We start from the raw sequence: 16,631 nt of genomic DNA, 5'->3' as shown, positions 1-16,631 counted from the left end.
TGAATTAGGAAAACTGATGTAGAGCAAAGAGCTTTCATTCAAAACCACCTTTATTCCAGTTCAGGAATGCTGTATACATTAAAGTAACACGAGTAGGAATCAAACAGGGACAAATGGAAGGCACACAAGTTATCAATGTTACAACCATAACAAGAGGCAGAAATGACTCCCACAAGGGGCAGGAAGGTAGAAAAAATGAATTAGGAAGGCAGAATTAGAAAGGGAAATAAGATTGCATCTAGAGCCAAAGCCAAAAGAATTTTATGCACAGTAACTGTAGAAAATGAGTGACAAGTACAGCAAGGCCTTTAAAAGATAGAAATGGTAGTATTATTAGTAGTGATGTAGGTATGCTAGACTTAGATGAGTACTTTGGTGGTGTTTTTACTGAGGAACACTTCCGATATTCCTAATGTCCCAGTAAGATTTCTAGGAAATCAGCCATACAGAAAGTAGAAATAACAGAATAATAGTAAAAATAAAACTAAGCCAAAATAAATCCCAGGATTGAGATGGATTCTACCCAAGAGTAGTCAAAGAAGCTTCTCACCTCAGTGACATTCACAAATGCTCATTGGAGCAGACAAAATCTGTGAAGGATTGGAAACTGTGAAACATTAAACCAGTATTCAAGAAGGGTTGTAAAGATGAACTGCATAAATACAGGGCTGATCAGTCTAAGGAGACATTAGAATATATCAGAGCAGATAACATAACGAACAATTTAGAAACAAGTATTGTACTGTAATCTAATTCTATATATGTAGCATGAATTTTGCATAAAAGCAGAAAAATAGATATACACTCTTTTGATTCCCAGAAAGTACCTGCCAAGGTGCCACATCAAAGATTAATGTTGAAAGTAAGAAGTGTAGATTTCATAACTTAGGTAGAAGATTGGATAGAAGACTAGCTGACCAATAGAAAATAAAAAGTTCTTATAATGGAATATCCTCTTGTTGGTAAAATGTCACAAGTGTTTTGTTTCAGATTGCAGTATTTGATCCTTTGCTCATTATTATCTACAGGAATGACTTGACATGTGGCTGACTAGTAAAAATGAAAGTTCACTGATGGCACAGAAATGGTTATACATTGGCTTAATAATGGTAGAATATTAAAACAGTTAGAGGAAGATATGGTGAAAATAGGGGAATGGTTAGTAGAAGGGTAAATGCCATTTAACGTAAGTGAATACAACAGACTTACAGACTCTTGCACACATATTTTAAAAACAGGGATGCCAACTTTAACTTACTATGCAAGGAGCTATCATCAAGTGAAAGAGCTATGAGTCATTATTACTAGTGACTTCAACCTTCCAAACAAAGTATAGAAGTTGGAAAGAAAACCCAGTTTATACTCAAATATATTAGATGTCAATATAATACTAGGATAAAAGAGACAATTAACTTGAAACAATGTGCTAAGTAGAAACCACATAGAGTATCCTGCTCTAGGCCTCTTTCCTTGATTCTTATCTCAAAAGTCTTGAGCACCAGCTAGTACATAATTGTAATCTCCTTATCTTATATCCTGTGTTCTCTTAATCTTCATCATTCCCATCACCATCCCCAAGCAAGGGGTTGGTTGTCTTGATGCTTCTTCTTCAGCCATTTTTATCAAAAGCATCTTCCCCTGCTGAACCGATCTTCTCCTTTGTGACCTACCCATAACAGATTCCACTCAAGCGCTCTCCACTCCTTCCTCCTCACTCATCCTTACCTCATGCCCATACCATGTCAGTCTCAATTCTTATCATATCAGTAATCTTTACCATCCCAGCACTTCTAATTTTTTCATTTTCCAGCCTCTCACATAGCGAGATCCCCAATATTCACCTCAGCATCCTAATTTCTGTTTGTGCTAGCTTCTGTTCTTCCTTCCTTCTTAATGCTCATGTTTCTGAACCATACATCATCACCAGCCTTGATTACCGTATAAATAGATTCTTATTTTCAGTGTACTTAGCATGCTTTAATCATACACTATCCCTGCCACTTCCCTCAAGTGCTTTTTCCTACTTTCAACCTCAAGTCCACACTTCCCTCCTGATTTACAGTGAATCCTAAGTATTTAAAATGACCTGTTATTAAACCAAGGTCTCTTCTATCTTCTATTAATAACCAGTCCCCTCCCAGTTTGTGGGACACCAAAGCCTGAGTTGTAACCACATTTACCTTTATAGCATCCAATTCAAGTGATTCCTGCCCCTCTCATACTCATCTCTGCAATTTTTCTTCAATCTTTGCTGTAATCACCAGATCATCTGCACATAACAGTTCCCATAAATTTTCATTCCTAATCTTAATCAAGCTGGTTTTATTATGGTTGTGAATTCTTTAGATTTCCCATATACATACAATATACAGTACAAGTGTATATACACATAAACACACAAACACTAAATGTTTTCCATTCTGGATGGGAAACAAATATACGGTAAAAAGTGTTTGCAGACAATTTGCAAACTTTGTTTCCAAACAATGTTTCCTAGTGTGGACAGGCCTTTAGTCACACTAGGGGTGACTGCATGATCCTTTCTGTTATGATTTGCATGATGGCTATTTTCTAGCACTGAATGGCTGAAAGTGTCCTAGTGCTTAACTTTATAGCCTAAATTTCAGGATTCATTCATTCATGCATTCATGGTGGTTATTTTATCAGTTGCTCAACATTTTGAGATTGCCTGTAGATACGGGATCTGGGTGAAATTGTTTTCTCCAGAATATAATTATGCCCAGTTGCATAAATTCACTGTTTCCTAGTTCTTAAGTCTGGAGTGGACTAAACAACTACAGTATATTCTGGAATACCACACAATTTTTTTTAACTTTTTTTTTATTTGTTTTATATTTGTCTTACTTTTTTTGGTTTTTACCATTTGCAAAAGAAACAATTTCCCTTTTGTGTTGGATTTAACCAGTGGAAAATTTGATGTTATATTAATGATAAAAATGATTGACTGAGAACAGTTATTTAATTGTTTAATCAAATACAGATAAGACGACTAAAATTGAACTGTTGTCATATGAGACTGCAGGGTGATAAAATAGTCTTTCAGTGAAAAAATAAATGGTTCTAATAACATAACTGGGTCATGGAAATTTTAAGTGATTTGAATTATGTAAAGTATTGTATTCACTGTGAAGATAATATTTACTTACCTATTCATTTAAAACTTTTGTGTTGTTCAGTTTTGAAATTGTGTTAATGATAAGTTCAAGGCCATCTTTTAAGTTATTTCCTTTTGCATTCATATCACATGAATGGAAATGTTAGTAAGAAATTAATGATATTAGTATTCAGGGTGACGGGAACAGACTAAACATTTTTTCAGTTTATATTGGCAACTTTTATTTATGTACTTGAAGCAAAATATATTTTTTCATGAGTGGAGTATTATAGATTTCATGTGTATGAAAATACCAAACACCTTACACAGATTATTTAATATTTTAATTTTATTGTAATCATGTGAGTTTTTATGCTTTTGAAGCACTGCAAAGCGCTAACTTTGTTTACCAAGACAGTATTGAAAGTAACTAACTTCAATATGAAATTTTTTAATGTAAAATAGAAGTTTCTTATTTTTTCAGAGGCATGTGCATTGCTTTTTAGTGAGGAGCATATTTTTCCTCTTACAGTGCTGTCATCTTATTGTAGTGGCATGGAATAATAGTTTGTGTGAAAATTATAGAGAATGTTATAGCTTTAGAATATAATACATGTTACTGTGCTCAAAACTAAGTGTTTATTCAGGAATACTGAATAGCAACATCTTTTGGAAATGATTCTGTCAGGAACTTGTCTCTTATTTTAAATTTTATTTTAGCAACTCTGCTAATAGATTTTGATTATGAAATTTGATTCCCTTGAGAATATTAAGAGGGAGCAAGATAGCTTCCCATGGCTTTAATTTTTAAATATTTAAAAATATTTGAATGAATTTCAGGGATGAACGAAGGGAATTTATTCAATCAAAATATGTTCGTCGTGCATTTGTCCAGCCAACGACAGCCACCCCTGAAGATTTATTAGTTCAACTCCGCGAAGTTATTGATAAGAATGATCTTTATGGACTTCTGCGTGTGTATTTCCAGGTAAGTACATTTAAATAATTTAATTATCCTATAAGAACAGACTAAAATGATTGAGTGAATTGTTTATATTTATTGACCTTCTGCATTATCAATGTTATTCTTATGGTTCGTTAATTTGTTTACAACTTTACTTGCACAGAAACCATAAGATTTTTATGATTGGATGTCTTTGCTAAGTTTTTGCTTTTTGTCGTGTTTGAAAAGCTGTTACTTCCTTGCTTGTGTGTGACATAAAGATTTTTTGGCTGTCTGGCAAAGCAGCCATATTTCAGTCATTATCATATGTATGTATATATATGTTTTATACAGACTTTCATTGACTGATGATGAGTTTAGGTTTTCACCCATTAGATTCAAGTCGGGGGACTTCATGTAATGTGTATTGTCATGAAGTGATCAAGTACCTGGTTATTACACAAATATTAAAACCAAAAATTTACCTCACTTCAGCAAGATACCTGAAACCTCATAACAATAATATTATGACTGAACACTCTAAAGGTAACAGTGATCCCTTAAAACTTCCTTAACACTTCGAAAAATCAACTTAAGTTTATCAAGTTATGGGTGAGGTAACAACTGTTAATAAACAAATAAATTAGGGGAAAAAGGGCATCACTCCATCAAACATTATAAATGTTTCCCTGGTTCTAATTCACTTCGATAAAATCAAAGGAGAACATTACAGGTATATCACTTATCTTGTACACACACAAATATCGCTAATCACTGGTGGTCAAAATGAAACACTGTGCTTTTAAAACTTTAAACAAACAAATTTATTTCTAAGTTCAAAATTTATAATTAGAGTTCACAAGCTCAAAAAGATTTACTATTACTTGTTAACAATGTAAGATTTAATTAATTCTTAAACAAATTTAATTCACAAAACTTTAATTTATCAAGAAATTAAGTTAACTGAGAAAAATTCAAACTATTAAGATTAATTCCAAATTTGAAAAAGAAATACCAAGAAATGGCAAACAGCACAAGTACTCAATGTTAAAGTATCAACACATAATTTTGGGTAACACTGTGAAATTATAAACACATGAGCACATAAGAATAATATGAAAACAAGGACATATTAAAAATTAATATGCAGCAGAAAATATGCCAACAGAAATTTCACTAAGACAAAGTCTGTTTAAAGATTATATCTATCTCTCAAAAAGATTACATCCACTTTTTAAAAGATCCTATTCACCTCTTAAATTAACTTTTTACCAAAACCACTCCAGTTTTTACCATGGTAAAAAACAAGCAAATAACGCATTACCTTACACCTCTCGCTACTCCATTACACAATTCCTTATTCCTCAGTAAATACACTTTACAATGCCTGTATAATGCATTTTAAAACTTATGTGTATTGTGGGATAGTGAGCATAACTTTATACCCTTCTATATAAGGATGGGTTGAGAGAGAGAGAGAGAGAGAGAGAGAGAGAGAGAGAGAGAGAGAGAGAGAGAGAGAGAGAGAGAGAGAGAGAGAGAGAGAGAGATTGCCACCTTATCCTACCAGCTCCCTATTCTAACTAACTACTTTTGGTTCACCAATGCCTGTTATGACTCCAAACCTGGGCTACCAGTTAGTCATTTAAAGAAAGAGGTTACACTGACAGAATCTTAGAATAAACCGAGTTCCTCTCTCTACACTAGAATAAACAGAATAGAGAATTACTTCTTCTATAGAATAAACAGCCTATTCTTGGGTTTATTCTTTGGTTCAGAAAGCAATATATGTTTTGCCCCTTATCTGAATGATTGACAGCTAACTTCCTGGCTGGACACTAGTTCAAACAAACATAGGTCTCTGAACGAGTCTCCGCTATCAACCTGTCATCCGTCTTATATGAGTGCTCTCCCTTGCATACCCATTTCCTTTGTGGCCCGCCTGAGTACACACAGTTGTGCAAACACAAAACACCAACCCTTTGTAGATTCTGAGACTCCCACAAACATTATTAATGTTATTTCAGTCCATATATGACGATCACAAAAGAAAACATATACAAGCATTGTACAAAAGCATACATATTACAAAATCACCTCGCTATATTTCACAGCACATGAGATATCTGAAGGAAAAATCATATAAAAAATACAGAACACATATTGCTTTTACAGAATATTCACATATTATAATAATATATACTGACTTATTTATGCATTACCATTATATTTAATTTGCAGATTTTATATTTACATATTGATCTTTGAATCACAGACATATAAGGTCCCACCCCTCCCCCATTTCAGAAGCGAATAATGAGAACAACATTTTGTGTGTAAGCAGTTACTGGTATTGAAATATTTTGCCACAAAACATGGAACTAGGACAGTTCAGTGATAATACTACTGTACTTCAGTTTACAAATTAAGACTATAGAGATAGAATTAATGGTAAATCAGGAAATTAGACAAGAAGAATAGTTACCACTCCTCAAGTAAAGGTTTTAAATATCAAATAATAATAATAAAAACAGCAAATGAAGGTGTTATTATTTAAAATTATTTCTTTTTAATCATGATGCCAGTGATCCAGAAGATAAGCAGCTGATGCATAACTACTTGCTAAGGTATAGAAATTGCAATTTTTATGACTGAGAAATGAAAGTGGTGGAGTAAAAGACAGGAAAAGAATGAGTTAGAGGAGACAGTGAATTCTGCAAGGCTGTTAACGCTGTTAGGTGCCTTAGACTGTAGATGGTTACGTACACTGTGTAACTTGTGATCTCTCTGTATCTTTTCTCTGTTAAATAAAAGTTCAGTGTCTCAAGGCATTCAGAGACCACATATGGGCTTCCATTAGTGAGGGGTTGTGAAGAATTAAACGTGGCATTAAAAAGATGCTCCTACTTCATTGGTATAGTTTAACTTTTATATTGATGATAAAAATATAGCATTAGTTTATTAGTTCAATATTTCATCACCAAGTTGAAAAACTGACTGTCATTATGTTTTCTTAAAAAATATACCGTAGTATGTTGGTACTTCTTTTTATTATTTAATCTTTTAACTGTTACCCATAATACACAGCCTCTTGGTACCGAGTGGCCAGCGTAACATGCACTGGGTAAATATTTACTATACCCAGATTACCAGCAAAACATAGTACTGTATAATTAGCAAACATGGTTAAATGTAACTAAAACCATATTATTAACTATCATATTCATTGTATTTATTGAGTAGTATTTCATATGTTTTTATACATATAGAAAGCTAATACATATTCTTTTCATGTAGGGACTTACCTTGTATGCCTTCTAGTATTTGAAAGATTTTTGAGTGCTTTTATATTTTCCATATAAATTCTATTACTTTATTTCCATCTTAGTAGTTTATCATTCTTATATACCAATTGTTTTTTTGCATTTGGTATTTACCTTCCTTATTTTAATACACATGACTGTTTGCATTTATGCCATTCACTCTCTCTCTCTCTCTTTTCTGTTAATGCATTGGAGAAGGACAACGAGGAAAATGGGTTGAAAAGGGGAGGGGGGATGAGGAGACATTGTTATTGTTTGAGTATGATTCACAAGTCATGTATAGGCATAGATAGGAAGTGTTCAGGTGGAATGACCTTAAAAGGAATGTGGGGAAAATTAATTGTACATATACATACTTGATGGTGTTGGTAAATTATGCTTATGTATTAAGGTATACATATTAAAAAAATGGTTAACCAAATTAAAAAAAAAATGGTTAACCAACAAAATTATTGACAGTTTTTTAAATTGTATTTTATGTGTGATATGCTTGGATGATATTTATGATACTGGAAGCCTGGATATTGTATATGAACTAAATTTTAATTTTACTTTGCAGGGAGGGGACTTAGGATTACCATTGAATTCATTAGGAGAATGTGCTCTTCATGTTGCTATATACCAGGAAAATGGAGCATCCCTTCCCTTAGTAGATTTTTTGGTTCAGAACAGTCATTCTCTTGATCGTCAGACAAAGGAAGGAAACACTCCATTACACTACTGCGTCATCTCAAATAAACCAGAATGTATGCGATTATTGTTAAGAGTGGGTGCTAACCCCAGTATAGAAAATAACAATGGCAAGAATCCTATGGATATTGCTAGTGAGCGTAATTGCGGGCTAATGGAAGATATGGTATGTGTTTTGCTCATTTTTCATATTTTTAGAAAAAAGCTGTAGTATCTGTTATGTAGAAGTTGCACTCCTAAATTAATCTATGCTAGAAACAGTCTTTACAGAAAAATGTTTCACTAGAGCATTATGTTGCTTCATTAGAATCTTTTATGTAAACTAAATAATTGTTTATCTAGAAAATTATTGACATATTATTTTAACATATTTTCTTTCTGCATTTCAGCTCAATCAGGCATTGCAACAGAAGAAGTCTATGTTTGAAAATGTGGAGTACGAGTGGAATTTGTCTGATGACAATTTAACAGATGTATCAGATGATGATGAAAACTTCAAGGTAGTCTACTACTGTATTTTCAATATTTTCATAATTTATTTTACCAGTTTTCCTTGAAACATTGTTGTTTTTTATTTCTCTTAAAAACAGGTAGTGCATAGATATATATAACAGTATGATTTTCATGTGTTGAAGTTCAGTACAGGCCTTGAACTTTCTTTTTACCTTATTTAACAATTTTAGCAGAATGGCGTGTCCACCCCTGAAAAGAGAAGTAGAAGTAGACCTGTGAGTTTGCCGGGTTCAAGCTCTCCCATATGTCAACGAAGTGCTGAACATAGAACATACAGTGATCAAAGAAGTGTAGGAGAATATCGAAGTAGTGAGCATCGTAGTTCAACTTCTAGATGGCCCAGAAATCAGCCTCCTCCACCACCAGTGTCTAGTAAACCCATATGTAAGTATTTAAAATATTCTCATACATACATCATGTACAGGAGTGTCTTGTGTGTCTTTTTAGGGACAAAGGGAAATGTGTTGTGTGGCATTGATACTAGTTTACTTATCAGAGTAGATTTCTTTTGGTGTATGTTGAAATCTTATGGCCAATTGTTGATAATAAATTTTAATTGTACAGAGGTTTTGAAGTTCATTTTGCATGTGAATAAACTTGTGATGTTTTATACAGCAAAGTTCCGGGAAGCCATGGTCGCATCCTTTAATTTAATGATTTTTTGAACATTTTGGGATTATCCATTAAGTGGTGATTACCGTATTTGCTGACATATAACGTGCACCAACATATACATTTAAATTTTGGGGAAGCATATTCTGGAAATAGTAAATATCCCACACCTTTTTTCTTTGATCTTTACAATCCTCTTCATTATAGGATATTGTGAAGCTCATTGCATGCTAGCATTTGAAATATTACTGCAGCGGAAACACTAAAATTACAGGGATTCTGAATGAAAGTGCTGTAATGCTCTCTGGCAACTCAGCAACCAGTTACTTGTACAAACACACACACACACACACACACACACACACACACACACACACACACACACACACACACACACACACTCTCTCTCTCTCTCTCTCTCTCTCTCTCTCTCTCTCTCTCTCTCTCTCTCTCTCTCTCTCTCTCTCTCTCTCTCTCTCTCTCTCTCTCTCTCTCTCTCTCTCTCTCTCTCTCCTAATTTTTACAACAGTATCTCATCCATCACTAAATCACCTAAAGCACATAGACTAGGCTACTCGAACTTGCAGTCACAGCTAACCAAATGTCTTTTAGCCCACAAGCTCTCTCTCCCCTCATATATTACTGGTACTATAATATTAAGCTTACTTAAAGCATTTTACAGCATTGATACAAAGACAGTAAAATATGCAGTACAGTTGTAGGACATGTACACTTCACTGTAGGGTATGGATCTTCATTGTTGTTGATTTTGGTAAATGCAGGCTGGTGAGTGGCAGAGATTAATGGGAGAAGCTGATGAAAGCTAATGAAATGCAACATTTTAATAATGTTTGCAACTCATGAGGGTAGTTGTTTGTTACATTGTTAGCATATAAAAACCTTATGATTGGACATTTGTAAGACGAAAAGATGACTGGCTTGTAATTAGATATATATTGGCAACTAATGACATCATAATGACTGATGCATAACAAATACAGTTAGTAATTGTTGAAGATACATAGGTGATTTATAAAAAACCCTTATGATCAGACATTTTCATAAGGAAAAGACAACTGGTATGTATTGTTATCTTGGATAATAATTACTGCTATGTACGGTAAGAACACATTTCTGCGATAGACAAAACTTATTGGATTTGATTTTATTTTTATTGGCTTATGTTTAATTTTTGTATTTTTTTTGTAATGGTAAATAGAACATAATGGTGTACAAATTGAAATATTTTCTTTATTTTACATGTACAAAGTGTTATATTTTATTAGTGTACATGGCTCATATATGTAGTCATGGGATTTGAAACTCATCACATAAACCATTTGTTCATAACCTGTAGGCTAAATTTTACACTTAACTTTCACTTTACAGTACGGTATTTAGTTCACCGTGAATTTCCTTGAATGTCCTTTGGGAAAAAAAAAGTGCTTCCTGTATGTCAGCAAATATGGTACAGTATGTCTAATGTGTTAGGGCAGAATAGATTTTCATCTGGAAGTAACCCGAAGTTTTTGTTTTCCATCCTCATTGGTATTATGGGCTTGTATATAAATTCACATATTAACATAAAAAGGGAAGTGGCATATTTACTTGAGTGAGCTCAACTTAAAATGGTATAATGAACAAATTCTGTATTGATTTATATTTTTATTTTAAAGAAAAGTGTCGAGTTGAAAATGGGAACAAATATCTCCAAGTGGTTTCTTTCTTAAAATCATAGTGCTCTCTTTGGTAGTCACTTATCTGGAAAACATTGTAATTAGATACTGAATATATTTTGGTATCCAGTATTACAGTTTTTTAATTATATACTGATGAACGGGGGGTCCACAGCATTGTTTCCATTCCAGTAACATCCCAGAACCTGTTGCATGGTCCGCGTTCTGGTGAAGTACAAACTGTTGCTTTGTGAATGGTTTTCCTCACTTATCTCAGAAAGTGAAAATAATTACAGTTTAAAATTACAGAATATTGTTTACAATATACCACTGGTGATTAAGTTTGCTTTATACAGGACAGACCATTTCTCTTCCTGAGTGGCATTTAACTTTTTCCTGAGTGCTGCAATGGACAGCACCCTTCTCATCGCTGTGGTTGATTTGTCTTTATAAAGTCATAATTTGTTCACTATATTCACCACGTTTTTCATTAGCTAGAGTGCTGGCATTTGTTTACCATTTTGTTTATGCTGACTGTGAGACTGAACTGTTAAGCAGGAAAGAGATTAATAGGCTGCTGGTAAAAAAGGTATCATCGAACAACTTGTGCTTCTGCACCAGGGGATTGGTGATGGCATTTACAAAGAACATGGAGATTCTGTATAGTTGTGAATACAAACTTTTGAGACTCGTGGCTGGGCCCTACTGGTAAGATTGTTGTTCTGTATCAATAAACAGGTGTTATAAGTTTAGATAATAGATGGCAATGGTTTGGTCATTTGTACATTTAATGTTTTTGGTGTTTACCATGTTCAGCTTATTTGTCACTGGCATTCCCTTTCATGTAAAATTACCATTTTGATCATGCTTGTATGGTATCATGGGGAATTTTAAACTAATAACCTTCCATTAATTGTTTTGATGGCAAATGTTTATACAGTGTCTCTCCATGATTGTGATTCATGCATTGTGCTCTTCAGTGTGGAAGGAAAAGTTTTGCATCATTTTAAGGCCTTCCTGGTTTGTAAAACAAAAAAGAAGAGCACCTGTGGCAAGGGAGTGGTGGGAAGAAGGTCACACACACTATAGGTAGAGCAAGGATTTCAGTGAACTCATGTTTACCTCATGCTCACCTCTCCTTTTTGCGAATGGGTTGAAGCTTTTCTTGTAGTCATTGATAAGGTAGTTTTTAGTTCCATTTAGGGAGACAGCTGCTCAACACTTTTCCAGGTACAGATTCCTACAGATACTATGTTGATAACAGTGATTGTCTGGTTTCCAATTCAAAAATAATCTCTTTGTCCTCCAAGTTTTGTAATTTTCAAGCTCTGTATTTTTTGTCAATTACTGCAATCTTTTCTCATTAAAGAGACAGGTATATTACCTCCTAATCCCTTAATTTAGGCCTAGGCTTGACACATTCGGTAGTCATCCTGTTGGCTTTGATAAATGTCTGTATACTATAAAATGTTCTTAGGAATATTTGTGTCAAGATAACTTATCTGGTTCTGATTGCTGTTTTCATGGACTCAGGGAAATTGTCATCAGTACTTTGCTGTTGCCTTAAATATAAAAGTAAGAAATAAGAGGGAAGAAGACACAAAATATGAAGGAATTAAATTGGCTGGCTAGATTCCATTTCTGCATGTTTTTTTTTTTTTGCCTCTCAAGTGTCTAGTTGTTATGAAAACTGTTTCTCTTGAATGTTTTTCATAAACTCAGTGTTCCTTCTGTTTGGTAAGTATGGATGCCTGATTTCCCTCAGCATTAGGAGTTGAGGGAAATTAGAATGAAAGATAAATTTCTTTTTAATGTAAAGTTTTAAGCTTAACATGCATTTTGATTAGTTTTAGAAATAAGCATGGATTTATCCAATCATCATGCAGTGTAACCATAGTTTTGTAAATATGCATGGGTGAATATTAACCATATGATGGTTTTGAGAGCTTAGAGTTCAAAATTGTTATGTAGGGTAACACAGAATGGGTATGTAAAGCTATTAAAAGCTTCTGTCTGACAGTTTCTTATGGGACTTACATAACTTAGTTTTGTTTATAGTGAAAATCTGAAGTTGTTAACCTTAGTTCTTGTAGGATGTTTTTCTAACATATACTGTAAGCTTAAATTTAAGGTGTATGTATATGCTAACCCAGTTGTTTTATTGGAGTATACATCTGACTCAGTGTCATACTCGTATAAATCAAAATCCTAATCGCACTTGATTTTTATGGGAGAATGTTCAGGAAGTACAAGCTCCCACTTAGTAATTTGTGTCCTCAATGTTGTGCCAAGGATAGAGGTAGCCCATCATCCTAGTTTTAATACTTATAAAAGTTGTGAATTTTATGTTTATTTTATGGCATTTGTTTTATTCATTTGTTAACATTCTTAGTTATAGTATCCTTACATGCATATTATAATATCCCGCTATTTAAGGCTTTTAAGTTTGGTGGTATGATTAAATTATATACAATAATTAATTGGGAATTTTGTTCTTTGAAGGATGACATCACACCTGGTTCTTTTATTTGCACAATAACTGACTATTTCTTATTAGGTGGTTTTCATTAATTTAGGACTTTTAGAAAGCTGAAGTGATTGGAAGATCTGTGATACTGTAAATGGATAAGGTTCTTGAAAAATTAACTTGGTTTGCTGCTTCATGGACAAACTTTTCTGTATATTAATGTAATATGAAGAACAGACCTCGGTTATGAATACAGTGTGTCTGAATTATGGTCTGTAAAAAAAAAAAAGGATATTCGTACGAATATTAATTTGAATACATATTTGTTTCACAGCAAACCTAATACTCATAATTAGCCCATATTTGTGGTCAACAAATTATCTGGACATTACAATCCCTCTTTGAATGAGAGGGAAGATTGTAGTCACCATTGTGTGTGACTGATGGAACTGCAGGTTTCAATTTCCAGCACCATCATACATGGTATTAAAGGTCCACAATGGTGAGCTATGCATTCATACTTAGGCTAGTACTGGCATTCAATTTTCATTATTTTTTTGTCTGAGAATTTTACTCTTGTTTATTAAATTCATTCTTCTTTTTTAATTGGTTTTCACTCAGGTTTTAACTAGATTGGCAGTGATAATATATTGCTGTATTGAGTTCTCCTAAGAAATATGACATTTTCATCTTTTGCCCATTCTGTTTATTAAGTATTATTATACATTGCATGGCATATATTCAAATTTGTATTTTTACTCTCAAATTATTAAAAATTAGCTTTTCTGTGTGTTTTTTTTTGTGATTAAGTCACTTTCACGCACAATCCTCATTCAACATCAATTAGAATTGGTTCTGTTGTGCTCGGGCTGCAGTAACTTCCAAAAATCTCATGATATATGTATACATCATATGCAGTGACAAACATTAAGCTTGCTTCGTTATAGTATTTCATTTTGCTAATGTAACGTTTTCGAAGAGGCCAAAGAGAGCAGTGAATTTTAATCATGGGCAGCTGATCATGTGAATGAAATTTATGTGAGCTACACAGCGGAGGAATAAATACAATACCATGTGTTGCCCCTACACCAGCTGAATTACCACATGTACAATTTGTCCACTGTCCAATACCATTCTTGCTAGTTTGCTAGTGCACCTGCCCCCAGTTCTGACCAGATAGTAATTTTAAACAAATAAAAAGGAATGGGATGATATCTCATGATAAGATCCAAGGACACAGGACTAGGTACCATTCCATATCCAAGACTGGGAAGTTAACCAAGTGTTACTGCATACATACACAAGCATACATTTTCAGCTGTTTTCTCAAAACAAATGTTCTCTGTACTTAAAATCTGTGGGCTTTCTTGTTTGTTAATCAGTTTTCAGAATTCATAAGGAATGGGAATCCTTGATGAGATCTTAATTATTATAATTTCATGCCCTCCCCAAATAAAATATTTAATTTTGGGGATTTTTTAAGAAAGTAAAATTTTAATATTTTGTAACTTTTATTTAAATCATTTTTGAATTCTTCATGATTATTTTTTATAATCTTGTTAAGGTGTTAGGTAATTTTTTAAAAACAGATGCTGTTTAAAATAATTGAAAAATTTTAATTGACCGGGAAATTTGAAAGCTACTGTATTTTGAAAACCGAGTAATTTTTTATAGAAATATATAAAATAAAATTGGAGGTTGAATCAGGTGAAACTTTCAGAGTAAATGGTCAGAATACAAATTCTCTGAAATTGGTCATTATACATATACAAATTCTGTGAAAATTTGGTTGATGACAAATAATTGATAAAAAAAAATTATCCTAAAGTTGCCTACTCCCTCAAGTGATTAGCAAAATCCCCAAATGAATCAAAAGTAAAAGTATAATTACTGGTTATCATTCATGAACTACCAACTGTTATCAAGGAGAGCCAGGCTCCATTCTAATGGTTTTGCTATAATTTTATGAGTATGGGATTTATGCTGTCCAGAGAATTGCAGAAGTGCTAATGTTAGGTTTGCATTTGCTGCATTTCATATTTTTTATTGTCCTGATAACGTGGAAATTACTTGATTTACATGTTGGGATAGGTTTTACTCTGAGGTAAGTCTTAGATGCCTACCTTTCTGACACTGGAACAGTTCTCCTCATTAACCCTTAAGGGGCGGGCTAATTATATATCACGCACACCCCAGACTGGGCAAACTTTAAGGTTGGCCGATTTAAGAAAAAAAACAATCAGTGGAAAGTGAAAGATATGCAAATGCACAAGGTGTAAGAAAAAAAATTGAAAAAATTTTCCCTACCTTCCACGGGAACTTGAAAGTGACTACTGTATTTACAACCTTGTGTGAGGCCTTTTTTTTTTTTTTACAAAACACTCGTAAATTTTTACCAAGCTATACATGTATTTTTTCTAATCTTATTTTATTTTGTAAAATTATAATTACAACTCACACAATAGCATAGCAGATAAGAACTAAAATCAGCAACAAAATCTGAGTATATTTGTTGTAAAATATTTACATAAATTTACAGTATTGAGACTGGGAGATCCAGTGACTTTTTTGGAGGTATACATGTTTTTTCTAATATTTTTTTGCACTTTTCTCTGCAAAATTACCATTATAACTGACATTATATCATAAAAGATAAGAACTTAAACCAACAGCAATCCCTGGGTATATTTATGAGCAAATAAATAAAAAAACATCAAGTCAAGAACAATACTAATCTTCCTGAGACACCCACTTTCTGAGCTGAGCTGAGTCTAAAGTTGCCATTGAAGTGATGGAAACTCTGTCCCGCTCGATACATCCAAATCGTATGGCATGTAATATTAATACTCATATGAGGATTCCCGTCCATCACCCAAAACCTGTTATAAATACTCGTGAGGATTCCTGTCCATTAAGGATTAACAAAGCCTTTTGAGGTCAGGGTTGGTCTCATTTCTACATACTTACTCTACTGGTGCTTAGATCGTTATACAGTATCTCATCTTTTTCCCAGTCTTTTTTATGGACTTGTATATTTTTATGTACACAAGAGTAACATTTTCTGCAAAATTCTGAACTTCAGTCTCTGCTGATAAAGGAGACTTCTCTCTCCTAACTTTTAAAATTACAGTATTCTTTCAGAGAGCCATCAGCTGGTCTCGCACAACTACTTACTTTAATCTGTGTCACTTTTTTCCTGCCAGTGCCTCTTCTGTTTGTTTAACTGTTCTCGTGTAGTAGTACTCACCATCTTGGTGGTAGAAGTAGTTAGTTTTGTCTTTCTTCTTTCCCT

At 33.4% G+C, this 16,631-nt stretch overlaps 1 protein-coding gene across 4 annotated transcripts in view; it reads left to right on the top strand.

Annotated features, from left to right (window-relative positions):
* Asap (ArfGAP domain of ASAP) overlaps positions 1-16,631 on the top strand; it is a 289,381-nt gene that overhangs the window by 238,483 nt on the left and 34,267 nt on the right. For 2 of the 4 annotated variants that reach the window (XM_067094340.1, XM_067094337.1), the window contains exons 14-17: positions 3,956-4,103; positions 7,941-8,237; positions 8,461-8,571; positions 8,755-8,968. In XM_067094340.1, coding sequence (XP_066950441.1) covers positions 3,956-4,103; positions 7,941-8,237; positions 8,461-8,571; positions 8,755-8,968 — 770 coding nt within the window. The remainder of the gene's footprint in view (positions 1-3,955; positions 4,104-7,940; positions 8,238-8,460; positions 8,572-8,754; positions 8,969-16,631) is intronic. The other 2 variants (XM_067094341.1, XM_067094338.1) reach the window with 1 other exon arrangement.

The sequence above is a fragment of the Macrobrachium rosenbergii genome, chromosome 50 (assembly GCF_040412425.1).
Source record: "Macrobrachium rosenbergii isolate ZJJX-2024 chromosome 50, ASM4041242v1, whole genome shotgun sequence".
Taxonomy (NCBI): Eukaryota; Metazoa; Arthropoda; class Malacostraca; order Decapoda; family Palaemonidae; genus Macrobrachium; species Macrobrachium rosenbergii.
The sequence above is the reverse complement of the archived record's forward strand: the minus strand, read 5'-3'. Positions and strand labels throughout refer to the sequence as shown.